At 40.1% G+C, this 16,239-nt stretch overlaps 1 protein-coding gene across 1 annotated transcript; it reads left to right on the forward strand.

Moving 5' to 3' along the window:
• The first annotated feature begins 11,703 nt into the window (after window positions 1-11,703).
• LOC114923024 (vomeronasal type-2 receptor 26-like) lies at window positions 11,704-13,851 on the forward strand. The gene is made up of 3 exons (XM_029285379.1): window positions 11,704-11,710; window positions 12,553-13,106; window positions 13,831-13,851. The coding sequence occupies exons 1-3, from the start codon at window positions 11,704-11,706 to the stop codon at window positions 13,849-13,851; spliced, it is 582 nt and encodes a 193-aa protein (XP_029141212.1).
• Window positions 13,852-16,239: the final 2,388 nt, after the last annotated feature.

The following is a 16,239-nucleotide window of genomic DNA, read 5'->3' on the forward strand; positions in this document are numbered from 1 at the left end:
GATATCTTCAAGGACTTCAGCTGCTTCTTTCAGAGCAGAACTGGGAATTTATACAATTTATAAAATTAGGACATATAATTATTTTTTGTAAAATTAATGGTATGGAAACTGACACAGTCCCAAAACTCTGTTAGAACAAACAGATTTCAATTAAAAAGTTCTTGAAGTGTACAACTGACAAATTATATTAGGAACTGTCGTCTCTCTGTCTTTTTACAATTGGAGAAAAAAAATAATAAAACAAATCCTAAAACTGAACAAAGAATCCAAGATTTTCAAAACAGAGAAAGATATCCCCATCCTCAGGAAGGTTGGCACATTTAAATGCATCAGCTGCTACAAATACCTTCCAAGTATTGAGTTAAATCTTCAAAATCCCTTACAGTGAACCTGCTTGTATTTGTGGAGATCCAGAGATTGAAGATGTAATACGTCTATTATTTTGAATGTCAATTATATAAGAAAGAGGGAGATCAACATATTGGACTGCACATTATAAAAATGACCTATTGGGATCCTAATATTAAAACAATGTATTTCATGTGTGGTCAGAATTTAGAAATTATATATAATATGGCTCTTTTTTGGGGGGAGGAAATTAGTTTAGCTGAAATCTTCTTATATAGTTTGATTGCAGTAAATTCTGGGGGTGATAACAATTATTATTTTTATTCTTTATGCTTATTCTATTGCACTTAATGTTTTAAATTCTACTTTTATATATGGTCTTGTTAATGTTCTATGTTTTATATTCTGTATCTTGATATGGCCTACTGACTAATCAGCAAGAAACTGTTGTAATATGTGCATGAGAAAAAAGTTGGATTTATTAAAAGCTAAATGTTTGTACTTGGTAGGAACTCAAATATAACCCAGCACTCTTCGATGTTTTTTCAGGTCAGTGAGAGAATTGCTTCAGAAGCTCTGAGTGATAAAAGTCAATTCCCTTTTTTCCATCCGATGTTCCCCAAAGAAGGGTTTCAGTACTCAGCAATTGTCCAATTACTCCTTCATTTTGGGTGGACCTTGATTGGTCTATTTGCTCCAGAGACAGAGAAAGGAGAGAATTTCATGAGAACTTTTACTTCTATGCTTGTCAGGAATAGAATTTGTGTTGTTATATCACAACAATTCTCAAGAACTGGACATACAGGACCCCTCAGGGATGCCATCTCTAAGTGGAGACAAGTCAATGTCTTTGTTCACTTCCTGGAATATGAGTCCCCTTTCAACAGAATTCGTCCTTTCCATTTAACATTTGAAGGTTTGCCAGGACCCATTGAAGGGAAAGTCTGGATCATGGCAGTGGTTGGATCATATGTCATGGGAAAGGACAGGCTTCTCAAGTACGTCCATAGTATTTGGAGTTTTCCTCTTCAATGGAAAAAAGATTGGCAAAAAGATGATGCCTTTAAAATACATTTCTTTCTGGAACCTGATTTTCAAGAACAGTATTTTCACTGTTCTGTTTCAAAACACACCTTTTCTGTCAAAGGCCGGAGAAGATGCACCCAGAAAGCACCACAGGAGACCCAAGAGGAAAAGAATATGGTGTGGATCACAAATACAGGCACTTCTTACAGTGTCATTAAGATTCTGGCCCACACGCTAGTGTCCGAATCCCAGAGGAGAAGGAAGAAGGGAGAAGAGAGGTTGGGGGGTCCAAAGCTGCAGCCGTGGAAGGTATGGGGTCACAACAAGGATCCATCAAACTATAAATTCCTTACAGGGTCTTTGCTGATCTCTGAGCATGGTTTCTCAAGATCCTAATCTTCTGTACAACATCTTGTATTCATTGGAAGAGTGCTGCATCCTTTCTTCCACAACCAAGATGTTTTATATATACAAAAAAATGTTCACAGACTTCTGATTTTAAGCTCCTGTAAATCAACATGGCTCTTTTCCTTTTTGTCTTTCCTCAAGGCTAAAAGCAGCTCCTTTGATCTCTTCTTCTCCTTCTTTGTCCTTGACTTAACCTGATTAAAATTTTGTGCAATGTCTTCTACAAGTGTGATAAATGCAAGGGAACGTGGTATGATTCCAGTGTATGATTAATGGCATTATGAAATTAATATTATGGTTATTGTCAAATCATTAAAATACTACTATTACTTTAATATAATCAGCAACCACTCTACATTTAGAATATTATGAGTAAAATTACAAATGATATCTTAAAGGAAGATGTAGATTGTGGCTGCCATCCATTTGTGTTATATAAGATACAGAATTGGAAGAGACCTTGAAGGTCTTCTAGTTCAACACCCTGCTCAGGCAGGAAACCCTATACCATTTAAGACACATGGTTGTCCAGTCTCTTCTTAAAAACATCCAGTATTGGAGCATTCACAACTTCTGGGGGCAAGTTGTTCCACGGGTTAATTCTTCTAATTGTCAGGAAATTTCTTCTTAATTCCTAGGTTGCTTCTCTCCTTTATTAGCTTCCATCCAGTGCCTCTTGTCCTGTCCTCAGGTGCTTTGGAGAATAGCTTTACTCCCTCTTCTTTGAGGCAACCCCTTTGAGGCAACACTACTATCATGTCCCCCCTCGCCTTCTCTTCATTAAACTAGACATACCCAATTGCAGCAACTGTTCTTTAGATGTTTTAGCCTCCAGTCCCCTGATCATATTTGTTGCTCTTCTCTGTACTCTTTCTAGAATCTCAACATCCTTTTTACATCGTGGCGACCAAAACTATATGCAGTATTCCAAGTGTGGCCTTACCAATCCGTTATAAAGTAGTATTAACACTTCATGTGATCTTGAGTCTATCCCTCTGTTAATGCAGCCTAGCACTGTGTTGGCTTTTTTTGGCAGCTGCAGCACACTGCTGGCTCACAGTTAAGTGATTGTCCTCTAAGACTCCAAGATCCCTCTCACAGTTACTATTATTGAGCCAGGTACTAGCTATACTATACTTGTGCATTTGGCTTTTCTTGCCTAAATGTAGAACCTTATTTTTTTCACCACTGAATTTCATTTTGTTAGATAACGCCCAGTGTCAACATCCTTCTGTATCTTAAACCTATCCTCCTGCCAGCTTGGTGTCCTTTATAAATTTGATGAATTCCCCATCTATCCCCCCATCCAAATCATTGATAAGGATGTTGAAGAGTACTGGGCCTAAAACAGAGCCTCTGGGTACCCTACTACATTCTTTCCTCCATTTAAATGCAGTTCCATTGAGGATTACATGTTGAGTGTGGTTGGTCAGCCAGTTATGAATCCATCTGGTGGTGATGCTGTCTAACCCACATTTTTATATCTTATCAAGTAGTAGGTTGTGGTCTACTTTATCAAATGCTTTATTATATCCACAGCATTTCTCTAGTCCACTAATTTTGTCACCTGGTCAAAGAATGCAATAAGATTTATCTGGCATGACCTATTTTTGACAAACCCATGTTGGCTTCTGGTTATGACTTTGTTTGCCTCTAGATGTTCAATAATTCAGTGCTTGATTAACGTTTTCAGAATCTTCCCAGGTATTGATATCAGGCTGATAGGTCTGTAGTTTCCTGGATCTATTTTTTTCCTCCTTTTTGGAAGATGGGAACTATATCAGCTTTTTCCAGTCCTCTGGTAACTCCCCGATGCTTCAGGATATTTGAAAGATATAGTTCAGTGGTTCTGAGTTCACGTCTGCTAGTTCCTTCAGAATCTTGGGCTGTAATCCATTTTGTCCTCGTGATTTGAATTCATCTAGCATGGACAGGTGCTTTCTTACCATTTACCTGCCTATTTTAACTTGTATTCCTAATCTGTTTTTTACATTACTGTTTTTGATAAGTTGGACTGTATTTCCTTTTGTGTAAAGACAAATGCAAAAAAATGAGTTATGGAGTTAAGTTTCTCCCTGTTGCTTGTCACCTACTTGCACTTTCTACCATTAACGGTCCAATCATTTCCTTCACTTTTTCCTTGTTTTTTTACATGTTGAAAGAAGCTTTTTTGTTGTTGTTATCTTTGACTTTTGTTGCAAGCTTTAGATCATTTTGAGCCTTAGCTTTCCTCACTTCATCTTTGCAGTCTCAGGCTATTTGCTGATGTTATGCTTTAGTTATGTGCCCCTCTTTCCACTTTTTATACTTGCCCTTTTTGTCTTTCAATTTATAAGAGAGTTCTTTATGCAATCCTGCTGGTTTCTCTTGAGAGTGGTTATTTTTCTTCTTCATTGGTATATTGTGTTGGACTGGGCTTTTATAATTCCACTTTTCAAAGTTTCCAAAGCTTCTTGGGTTATTTTCCCCTTGAGGATTCTCATCCATGGAATACTTCCTAAGCTCTCTCTAAATTTATTGAAATTAGCTCTCTTAAAGTCCAAGATTCTACAGTAGTTGGACTTTCTTGTATTGCTTGTGCTTTCATAATGGAAGGTTCCTGTAGCTTTAACACCTTCTATCATTTCATCTCTGTTAGTGAGAATTAAGTCCAATATGGCTATTACCCTAGCTCCCGTCTCTACTTTTTGGGAGACAAAGTTGTCTGCTAAGTTTCTAAGGAACCTGTTTGATCTTCCACTTGGTGCAGAGTTTGACTGCACCAGTTGAGGGTAGTTGTTAGGGTAGTTAAAGTCCCCCATTACTATTGTGAGGTGCTTCCTACATACCTTAATTCAATGACTAGCAAAAAGTTCATCTATTTCCTCTGTTTGCTTGGGTGGCCTATAGTATACACCGATGGCAATGTCATTTCCCCCCCTCTTTTATATTGACCCAAATGCATTCAAGACAGTTTTCATCATTGTTGTGCTCTATTTCTGTAGAGATATTGTTATTTCTTATATAGAGAGCAACTCCATCTCCTCTTTTATTTGGTCTGTTTCTTTTAAATAATTTAAATCCCTCTAACTTTATATTCCATTTGTGGGTTTTATGCCACCAAGTTTCCATAATGGCAACAATATGTGCAATCATGTGTCAAATCCTAGATGCTAAAAAATCATTATTTTTCCAACTTATGCATCTCTTTCAAACATGAAATCATTTTTTTTCCTGGAAGCTGGGAATTATTTTAAAAGAGATCAAAATAACATTGTTCAAGAGTTATTATAATTCTTGTATCACAAGGTATATATACATACCTTCTTTCAGTAATAAAAATATAGAAGAATCAGTGACCAAGGTCTAATTGTTGTCACTGTTCCCATCTGCTCTACCTGAATCAAGATTGGCCTTGCAACTTTTTTCTTAACAAATCCTTGCTTTCTGGTAATCACCCTGTTGTTTTCAAGGAATTCATGAATACTCTTTGAAAGTTATTTGGTATAATTCTTCAATTGATTTGTGATCTTTCTTACACTGTTCCCTATAATTGACAATTTTTGTCAATTATATCTTCTCACTATACTTTTTGTCAGTATACTGTATGATTGAGAAATATTACTGAAATTTTGTTCTTGAGTTTTGAAGATGGTAGTAAAACGTGTTCTCCCAACTCACAATATTTGCAAATTAAACAACCATAGGAGAAATATTCAAATATATAAAAAAACCATGGATATTTCCACTCTAGATCCATCCTTTTCTGGAGAAGAGTGAATTGTTCAATCTTTCCCTGCTGAAAGTGTACTTGGATCAAAATGGAGTCGTAGCAGCAGATCTGGATATCATTAGTAGGGTGGTTCTCCCCAAGGAGGATCCCATCAACAAGCATTTGGGGAGTTTTGAAAGACAAAGACTCACAATCAGCCAAGATGCTATGTCACAGCTAAAATTGCTCAATAAGGTGGGGAAAATATTGCTGTCTTTTCTCTTTTTTTTTCAAGAGCCTTTGGATCCATTTGGACTAAACCACGTCAAAAAGGTGAGTTACCTTCATTGAGAATTGAATGTGTGGAGTAAAACTTTTATAATTTTCTTAGACAGATAAGTATTAATGCCACTTTACAATGCCTTAGTAAGGCCACACTTGGAATACTGCATCCAGTTTTGGTCACCACAATGTAAAAAAGATGCTGAGACTCTAGAAAGAGTACAGAGAAGAGCAACAAAGATGATTAGGGGACTGGAGGCTAAAACATATAAGGAACGGTTGCTGGAATTGGGTATGTCTAGTTTAACGAAGAGAAGGATGAGGGGGGACATGATAGCAGTGTTCCAATATCTCAGGGGCTGCCACAAAGAAGAGGGAGTCAAGCTATTCTCCAAAGCACTTGACAAAGCAGGACAAGAAGCAACGGATGGAAACTAATCAAGGAGAGAAGCAACCTAGAACTAAGGAGAAATTTCCTGACAGTTAGAACAATTAACCAATGGAACAACCTGCCTCCAAAAGCGGTGAATTATCCAACACTGGAAGTTTTTAAGAAGAGACTGGACAGCCATTTGTCTGAAATGGTGTAGGGTTCCTGCCTGAGCAGGGGGTTGGACTCAATGACCTCCAAGGTCCCTTCCAACTTTATTATTATTATTATTATTATTATTATTATTATTATTATTATTATTATTATTATTATTATTATTATTATTATTATTATTATTAGTTCTATTGACCAAGATATCCCTTCTGATGCTATAATGTTGAATCCTGTTATAAGCTGATCTAAAATGAAATTATTATTTAGGACACAAATCATTTCCACTTAGTGTCTCTTCTGCAGTTTAGTATCACCGTAGACCTGGTGAGAGATTTGGGTGCTAATAGCTCCATGTTTATTTGTTTCTTGTCTTCAATTATCAAAGATGAAGACAGTTCTGTTGTCCAATCCCTGAGTTCAGGTTTGGACTGAATCTAATGAAATGGAATCAAGACTGGATGGAGGTCCTGTTGGTCCAATGGTTAATAAGCTTCATCTTGCGCTGATTGGAGTCAAAATTGCAGATTCATAGTCTGGGATGTTTTTAATCAGTTGAGACCAGGTCATAGCTATACCTGTCTCACTTTAACCCCATTGAGATAGTGAATTTAGAGAAGAGACCCAAGGCTTTCCGTTCACATGAAATAATAACAACAACAACAACAACAACAACAACAACAACAACAATAACAATAACAATAACAATAACAATAACAATAACAATAACAATAACAATAACAATAACAATAACAATAATAATAATAATAATAATAATAATAATAATAATAATAATAATAATAATAATATTGGAAGGGACCTTGGAGGTCATCTAGTCCAACCCCCTGCTCAGGCAGGAAACCCTATACCATTTCAGACAAATGGCTGTCCAGTCTCTTCTTAAAAACTTCCAGTGTTGGAGCATTCACCACTTCTGGAGGCAGGTTGTTCCACTGGTTAATTGTTCTAACTGTCAGGAAGTTTCTCCTTAGTTCCAGGTTGCTTCTCTCCTTGGTTAGTTTCCAGCCGTTGCTTCTTGTCCTGCCTTCAGGCGCTTTGGAAAATAGCTTGACTCCCTCTTCTTTGTGGCAGCCCCTGAGATATTGGAACACTGCTATCCTTGTCCTTCTCTTCATTAAACTAGACATACCCAATTCCAGCAGCCTTTCCTTATATGCTTTAGCCTCCAGTCCCCTAAACATCTTTGAGCTTATTTATTCATTGATTAATTAAATTTATTTGCTGCCCATCTCACCATGATAATGGCTTGAAAACTAAAGTACTGAAGCATGACTTTGGTGCAAAAAAAATCTTGATATCAGAAAGAATAAGGGACACTTCCGAGGGAAATATTAGTTAGATTTGGGCATTGGCTTTTAAGAGTGCACTTCATCTGAAAACCTTTGAATGCAACTGTTTATCTTGATTGTTAGCTACCTTAGGACATACTGAGAGGCTCCAAATCAAAATAATAATAATTATGGATGTGTATTTCCCCTGTGAGTTTGTGTCACCTACCATGTTTCCCCGAAAGTAAGACACTGTCTTACTTTCTTTTGGGGTCTGAAGTAAGCACAGTGTTTTAGTTTTGGGGAGGGCTTACTTTTGGCCTTACCTGCACCATTCGGCCGCTAGCACGCAGAGCTCGAGTGGGGCCTATGCATGGGGTGGAGAAGCAACATGGTGGCAAGAGCATGGTGGTGGGCCACTTGATTCCCTCACCCTGCCAGACACCTCCCAAAGCCGCGCAGGGTAAGGTTCCATGCCCACCCCCGCCCAGATGCCCTCGCCTCCCCTAAGTATTTTTTTTGCTAACCTACCTTTCAGCTGCATTACATTTCTCCATTCGCTTCTCTGCCTTCACTGCATGTTTGTGGGACAATTGGTAAAAAAAAAAAAAGTTCCAACTTCTTGTGATCTCTCGAGAATTAGAAAGTCTGACTGAACTTTTTTTTACCAGTAGTCCCACAAACACATGGCGAAGGCTGAGAAGCGAACCGAGAAACACAATGCAGCTGAAAGGCAGGTTAGTAAAAAAAAAAAAAATGCTTGGGGGAGGTGAGGGCATCTGGGTGGAGGTGGGCACAGCAACCTTACCCTGTGTGGTGGCAGGAGGGTGGAGCATATGCCCTTCTCATGCCAGCCCAGTCCCTGCAGTCCCGGGGCAGCCGTTCTGGGCAGCGGCGGGCAGGGCATCGAGGTGGGGGCTGGCAGGCAGGCTGACCAAAGCAGAAGGTGGAGCACCAGAGGCTCAGGGAGGGAGGGAGCTGAAGTGGCGTTCGGGCCATTGGCAAGGGCAACATAGCTCAACAGAAAACGGCATTGGAACAAATGGGGCAAGTAAGGAAAGAAAATCTCGCTCCCTCCCCCAGAAATTGCCTTTCTTTCCTTACCTGACTCCCAGCCTCGTGCTGTTTCTCCTTTGCGATCCGCCGCTCCTGCATGCAGGGAAACAAAGGAAGGGGTTTTTTTTTGGGGGGGGGGAAAGATCAATCAATCAATTCCAACTTTGTGAGAACTTTCGCGAGAAGTTGGAATTGATTGCTTGACCTTTTTTTTTTCACCAAAAAACTTCCTTTGTTTCCCTGCATGCAGCGGCGATGGACCACGAAGGAGAAACGGCACGGGGCTGGAAGTTAGGTAAGGAAAGAAAGGCAATTTCTGGGGGAGTGAGGATTTCTTTCCTTACCTGTTCCACTTGTTCCGAGGCCACTTTCCGCTGAGCCATGTTGCTCTTGCCAATAGCCCAACTGCCCACTTCAGCACCCTCCCTCCCTGAGCCTCTGGCGCTCCACTTGCTACTTTGGTGACTCTGTAGGCAGAGCTGTGAAGTTCTCTTCTCTGTTAGAGAAGAGAACTTTGCACCTCTTCCTACAGAGTCACCAATGCTGTAGCTGAATGGGCAGGTGAGGAGGGAACCTACCCCACTTGTTCCATGGCTGCTTTTGGACGAGCTGCATTGCAGCAGCATTGGGCACAATGCGTGAGGTGGCAAACAGCTGCGTCATGCCAAAACTGGCTGTTTGCCGCCTCCCGCCCAATGTCACGGCCATAAGGCCATAGAACAAACTGGGTGGTAGTAAGGAACCAGTATAATGGTACATGGGTCAGAAGGGGGAGGATCCGCCAGGCCTCATGGCAGCAGCATTGGGTGTGACGCATCAGGTGGCAAATGGCCACGACTGGCAGCAAACAGCCTTGTCGTGCCAAAACTGGCATGTGTAAGGCCACAGAACAAGCCAGATGGCAGTAAGGAACCAGTATACCATGTGAAAGGAAAAAAAATCTTAATAATCAAACATATTTCTTTGATAGTCAATTAAAATAAAGGTGATGTCTGCTGAGAAATACCTGTGACCTTTGCAGTAGATGGTGAAAGATTGTGGTTGGCACACATTTTCCACAGGAAAAGAGTGCGGAAACAGATAGCATAGGAATTGAGGAACTGAGCCTTGTTCACAGGTACAATGACACAAGTAGAAACGGTAGTGAGGAAAGTAGTGGTCAGAGCAAGGACAAGGAAGAACAAGAAACTGGCTTGGTAACTAGGACAACAGAATAAGAATAAGGAACAAACGCAGTGGTCAGTTCCAGAAATAGGTAGCTGACCCAGAGGTCAGTCCTGAGAAAGAGAAGTGGGATGGCTACTGGGTGGCATCAGAATGCTAGAGGTAGGCACAATGTTAAGGTGATTGTATGTTAGAGTTAAAGTAAGTTTATATTTGTTTATATTATGATTGGGTTTTTTGGGTTAAATTTGGATTCTTATATGTTTAATCCTGTACTCAGCTCTGGGAAGTCAGGGGGGGAGGGGGGAGGGGATTAGGGGACTGAAATTATAAAAATTGATGTATTTATATGTTATTGTTAAATAATAATTGTATGGAAAAGAGGAGATGCTCAGCTGGTACCCCAAACTGCACTCGAAGAGGCGGTTAAGAAGGGAGAGGGGATGTAGGTAGGTGGAAAGGAGGAAGGTGGAGAGGTTGTGGGATTAGAGGGAGGAAGGACAGGAAAGTGATGAGGGTGGAGGCAAGGCGGGGACCGCATAGCATCTCCAAAAAAGGTATTGATTTGGATTATTGATTGTGTATGTAAACGCATCATATTGGTATTTGTTGTTTAATTATAAAAATCAATAAAACTTTAAAATACAAATGTTAAGGTATAAAACCTGCTTCAAAGATTTGGATGTGGCCTCTTGGCCCAGCCATCATACTTAATGACTGTTTGTCCATTTGGTACTTTTTGCAATACATTTTAGTTTTGGTTCATCAGCATGGCAGCCATATAAATTGAACAAATATATATACAAATAAAGAACATCTTTAAGGATGACAGCCCTTATTTGTAAGGAAATTTCCCTTTTTATCTTAACTGGAGATAATTTTGGACTGCTTTCAAAGAGACAGTTAGACAGTTCCTGACAGTTAGAACAATTAACCAGTGGAACAACCTGCCTCCAGAAGTGGTGAATGCTCCAACACTGGAAGTTTTTAAGAAGAGACTGGACAGCCATTTGTCTGAAATGGTATAGGGTTTCCTGCCTGAGCAGGGGGTTGGACTAGATAACCTCCAAGGTCCCTTCTAACTTTATTATTATTATTATTAATTATTATTATTATTATTATTATTATTATTATTATTATTATTATTATTATTATTATTATTTTATTATTATTACAGAAGCAGCTTTACAATGTTTTATATATGGCAGAACAAAACTTTCCAGATCCTACTAGTCAGAAGTTTCTTTCTTCATCACAGTTTTATTCTAATAAATCTATTGGAATAAAAATTTAATAAATCTTTTACAGTAAAATTACTTTAAAAGTTAGTATGAGTAGGAATCTTAATTAAACAAGATATCCTGTAAATTTGACAGCCTTTTTTGTAAGGAATTTTTCCTTTGTATCTTAACTGGGAGATAATTTTGGACCGCTTTCAAAGGGAGGCAGCTTTGCGATGTTTTAGGCACTCCAAAAGAAACCATTTCAGATCCTACTGCTCAGAGCTTTCTTTCTACATCACAGTTTTATTCTACTAAATCTATGGGAATAAAAATTTAATACATCTTTTACAGTAAAATTACTTTAAAATGTAATACGAGTAGGTATCTTAATTTAAAATCATGCCTATATGAAGAATGGAGGAATTCCGTTATGAGGAAGAATTCCTCCTGGTTATCACTTTATGTTTAATTCTTTTCTCAATTGCATTCCTCCAGGCTTGATTAAGTAGAAAGGTACAATCTGATATGCCCAAAGAAAAAAAAGGAAAAACCTAAATGAGGCATCTGCCTTCAATTGTATCTCCTGCAACCATTCAAAAATATTCAGAGACTTCATATTTGCCTACCTGAAGCCCTGAGACTACTTAGCTAATGTTCATATCTACCTCCACCTTCATGGATGGTGAGTCCTAACATATTTTCTTTGATATTTCTTTTTTTCTTTTGCTTAGTCTCTGCCTCAGTCCAAATGTGTGGAAAAATGCCATCCTGGATTTGTCAAGAAGGCCCGAGATGGAGAGCCAGTTTGCTGCTATGACTGTGATCCTTGTCCAGAAGGAACCATCTCCACTCAGGAAGGTGGGTGACACCATAGGGTATCTGCAGGGCTTCCTCTCCTTGAGGATATCTGCTTGTCCTACTAGAGCAGATATAATTGGCATGCAAAAGTTCTGTTCCCCAAAAGATTCCCACTTTATGGGTCCTCACAAGCTGCCTTTTCGGGTGCAGTTCCTACCCTATTGAACTCACTCCCACATTAAATCTAACAGGCATCCATCATCTTAAACCTGTGGAGACATCCAACTTCTCCCAACCATTTGGGATAAGGTTAGGTCAGTGCAAGGTAAAAATCTGGTGGATTACCTCAGAGAAGGGAGCTTGTGGCACCAGATATTTCTTTTAGTTTTATTTTGTTGTTATTCTTGTTTTTATAATTTAATTTAATTTTGTTGTTGTTCTTTTTATAGTTATATATATTAGGGGGTGTAAAAATGTACCATTACTGAGACTTTCCTGTCTCTCAGTATCACATCTTATCCAAAATTGTTCTTAAAATTTGAAACAATATAAAAGAAATATTACTTTTTTTCTCAGATACTGACAAATGCACCAAGTGCCCAGATGATCAATATCCAATCAAGAACCAAGTCCAATGTATCCCCAAAAGAATAACCTTCCTGTCCTATGAAGAACATCTCAGCATCATCCTCATCTCCTTTACTCTACTCTTGTTTCTAACCACAGGCTTTGTTTTAATCATATTCCTTAAATACCTAAAAACTCCCATTGTCAAAGCCAACAACCAGGACCTCTCCTTCATCCTCCTGGTCTCCCTTCTGCTTTGTTTTTTGTCCTCCTTTTTATTCATTGGCCGACCAAGGAAAGCCACCTGTCTTCTCCGACAAATGGTGTTCAGCATTGTCTTCTCAGTAGCTGTCTCTTCTGTGTTGGCCAAAACAATCACAGTAGTGCTGGCATTCCTAGCCTCAAAACCTGGGAATAAAGTGAGAAGATGGTTGGGGAAGAGCTTGGCCAACTCCATCATCCTTTCTTGTTCTGGTGTACAGGTTCTCATCTGTGCCATGTGGCTGGGAATGTTTCCCCCATTTCCTGACTCTGATCTGCACTCCCAGCCTGGAGAGATCGTCCTTCAATGCAATGAAGGCTCTGTCATCATGTTTTATGTCGTTCTTGGCTACATGGGTTTCCTTGCTGCCATTTGCTTCACAGTGGCTTTCCTGGCCAGGAACCTACCTGGGGCCTTCAATGAAGCCAAGCTGATCACCTTCAGCATGTTGGTCTTCTGCAGTGTCTGGGTCTCCTTCCTCCCCACCTACCTGAGCACCAAAGGGAAGTCCATGGTAGCCATGCAGGTGTTCTCCATCTTGGCCTCTGGTGCTGGACTGTTGGGCTGCATCTTCTTCCCCAAATGCTACATTATCATCCTGAGACCAGATCTAAACACTAAGGAACATCTAATGACAAAAGCAGGGGAATGACTGAAATTGTTTCTTAGGCTCATAACTTTAAATTATCCATTATTATTCAGTTTATATACTGCCTTTGCCTTTGTTTCACAATTTATGTTTATTACATCTGAACAAAATAAATATGTGGTCAGGTAGTCAAATGAAAATTCCAGATAATCATCAAATAAACAAACAAACAAACAAAGCATCGGGGGAATGCCTAACATGCCTTTTTGTTTCCTCTGCAGGAAGTCCTTTCTTTTTGAGGGGGAGGCAACTGTCAACTTTGCAAATGAGTCTGACTACAGCCATTTCCCCCCTCATTTGAAGTTGCCACATGGAATGGAGGGAGGGGGATTGCCCAGGTGCTTCACTAGACAAAACAAGCTGCTGTCCCATGGGAACCAAGGTCATCTATTGCTCCCACATTCAGGTACTGGGCGTAGTGCACAAAAGCCCATCAACTGCATTTATTGGGGAATGTAGTACATTACATAGTTTTGGGGTGGGAATTTTATATTTTGTAACTGAGAGTTTGTTCTTGATACTCCAGACTCATGCCGATACTCTGTAACAATAAACATGTTCTTGGGCTGAGATGTTGAACAGACTTTCTGACTTCTGGGGAGGAGTTTCCAATAGAAGACAATTATTTATAGCCTGTAACTTCCTGAGAGTTTTGGCATATCAATATTCAAGTCAATGTGACTGGAGAGGATTGAAAATGAAATTCATCCTGGTCTGGTTTGGGGTGTCAGTATTTCAACCAAGCTGAGACAGGTACAAGAAGGCCATGGGTCAACTCCAGGACTTAAATGAATATGAACTTTACTAAAGGTGTTGAAAGAAAATAAGGTTTCACAAAGAGAACACAGTTAAAAAGGATAAAAAAACTCCAAGCCCTAAGACAGTGGTGGTGAACCTATGGCATGCATGCCTCTCTGTGGGCACATGTGCCATTGTCCCAGCCTCACCTCCCTGTGACCCCTCCTCACCAGCAGCCTCCCTGGAGGAGAGTCGCCCGTGAGTGTGGCCCATGCGGAGCAGTGCAGCGAAGGACATGGCAGCCAGGCAGTGTAGACAAAACTCTGCCCTCACACCCCATCGCACACAGTTGATGCTGCGGTGCGTGGGCAGAGGGCGTGGCCACCATGGCACTGCTGGGCTGCCTGGGCGATCTGCGGCGGGCCCTGGAGGCAGTGAGTGGTCCTGTGGGCAGGCGGGGCAGGGGATGGGNGGGGGTGGGGCAGGGGCGGGGCCAGTTTTTGGGCACTTGGTCTCTAAAAGGTTCACCATCACTGCCCTAAGACAACTCTAGCCACAGCAAAACAACTCAATTCCATCTTTTCCAGCCTCACCTCCTCATTTAGGATTCCCAAATCTCTCAAAATTTCCCCCCAAAAGTTTTTCCACCTTGTTTTCTATTATTGGCTTTCTGGTAAGTTGACTCTTATAAAGCCATAAAGCTGGATTGATCTTTAAAGGATCAGCTGCTCCTCTCTACCCCACTCCTTGCCTTCTCCCATATCCCTCGCCTTCCCTTTCTTTTCTCTCTCTCCATCCTCCCAGCTATATTTTCACCCCAATCATCTGCTAGCATCACACTTTTGCCCATCAATCACTGCCTTAGAACTGGAATCCCAAATTTCCACATTTCATAGAGTTAAAAGGAAAATTTCCCCACAGAAGTTATTTTCGAAGTAACTTATCTTAAAATTGTTTCCACATTCTGTGCATTTGTAAGGTTTCTCTCCTAGGTGAATTTTGTTAGAACTAAGGGCTCAGCCTGAAGCTCTTTCTGCAACCAGGTATTGGCAGTTTCTGCTCCATGTGGACCCTTTTATGAGGAATATGTTCCCTGTGATAAGTGAAATTTTCTCATTATCCATTCATATGAGTTTTGTCTTGTGTGGATTGCTTCCCCTGACCACAGACACTCCGAACAAGTCAGTCACCTGAGCCCACCTGCCCCCCAGTGGTGTTGTGGTAAGGAAAAATAGGAGGAGGAAACTATATATAGGTAATAGATGATGTAAGCATGAATATTCATAATTAACAAGCCTCAAGGTACTTCCCCGCCCATCTACTATTACTATCTTAAATAAATACACATCAGTTGCATTTCCATAGCAGTTTTTATAAAATATACTGAACTGAGAAGTGAAAACTTCAAGGTCCCAATAGCATACATTCTTTCAATGTTTCTAATTTGTCAACACATTCCCACTCCTCCAAGGACTTGTTTTTCTCAAACTTGGTCTGGGCGGAAATACTGACCTACACTTTAAAAAATACAGATTTCAGTCAACAGATCCTTTTTCAGTTGAATCCATCACTTTGGGAACTAGGAAAGCCTCTCTGCTTCATTTGGTCATCTTATCTCAAATCTCAAGGCATTATGAATAGATCTTAGAACTGATAAAACCCTAGATTGAATATCAACACAAAGAGATGTCTTGCATAAAATATCTGAAGGCACAGAGACACTTTATTCCAAATACAGTTCCAGCTATGACTAAAAGTGTCAGAAAAAGGGATCATTCCCATTTCTCCTTAGTTTTATTTTTATTTTTTAAGGAAGGGAAGGAAGAGCATGGAATGGACCTCCAGCTTTCCTTCCTTCCCAGTTTGGCATTCGCCTCCCACCCTTTCCCTATTATTGGAGGTGGCAAAGACAGTTGGTCTCTAGGTAGCTTCCAGAGAAGGTGGGTGCAGCTTTCTAATTCTGTGGATAATGAAACCTCCTGCCATTTTCTATCTTGGATTATTTTCGCATTCCCATAGCAGAATGCTGAAAGTTTCCCATTTGAGGGCAAGAGGATCAAATGACTTCTTTGGATAAGAGACCAATCTGATTCATGTCTGTTTTCCATTTTCTTATCAGAATCAAATCTTCACAGAGGGTATTGAGCATTCCAGGGACTGTTTTGCAGTGGGGTCACTACTTTTCGGACATGTCCAG

The sequence above is a fragment of the Protobothrops mucrosquamatus genome, unplaced genomic scaffold (assembly GCF_001527695.2).
Source record: "Protobothrops mucrosquamatus isolate PMUCROS unplaced genomic scaffold, P.Mucros_1.0 scaffold1589, whole genome shotgun sequence".
Classification (NCBI taxonomy): domain Eukaryota; kingdom Metazoa; phylum Chordata; class Lepidosauria; order Squamata; family Viperidae; genus Protobothrops; species Protobothrops mucrosquamatus.

Coding starts and splice junctions, on each gene's coding strand:
- LOC114923024 (XM_029285379.1), top strand. Junction 13,107..13,830: donor TGATCACCTTCAGCATGTTG/GTCTTCTGCAGT, acceptor TTGATACTCCAG/ACTCATGCCGATACTCTGTA.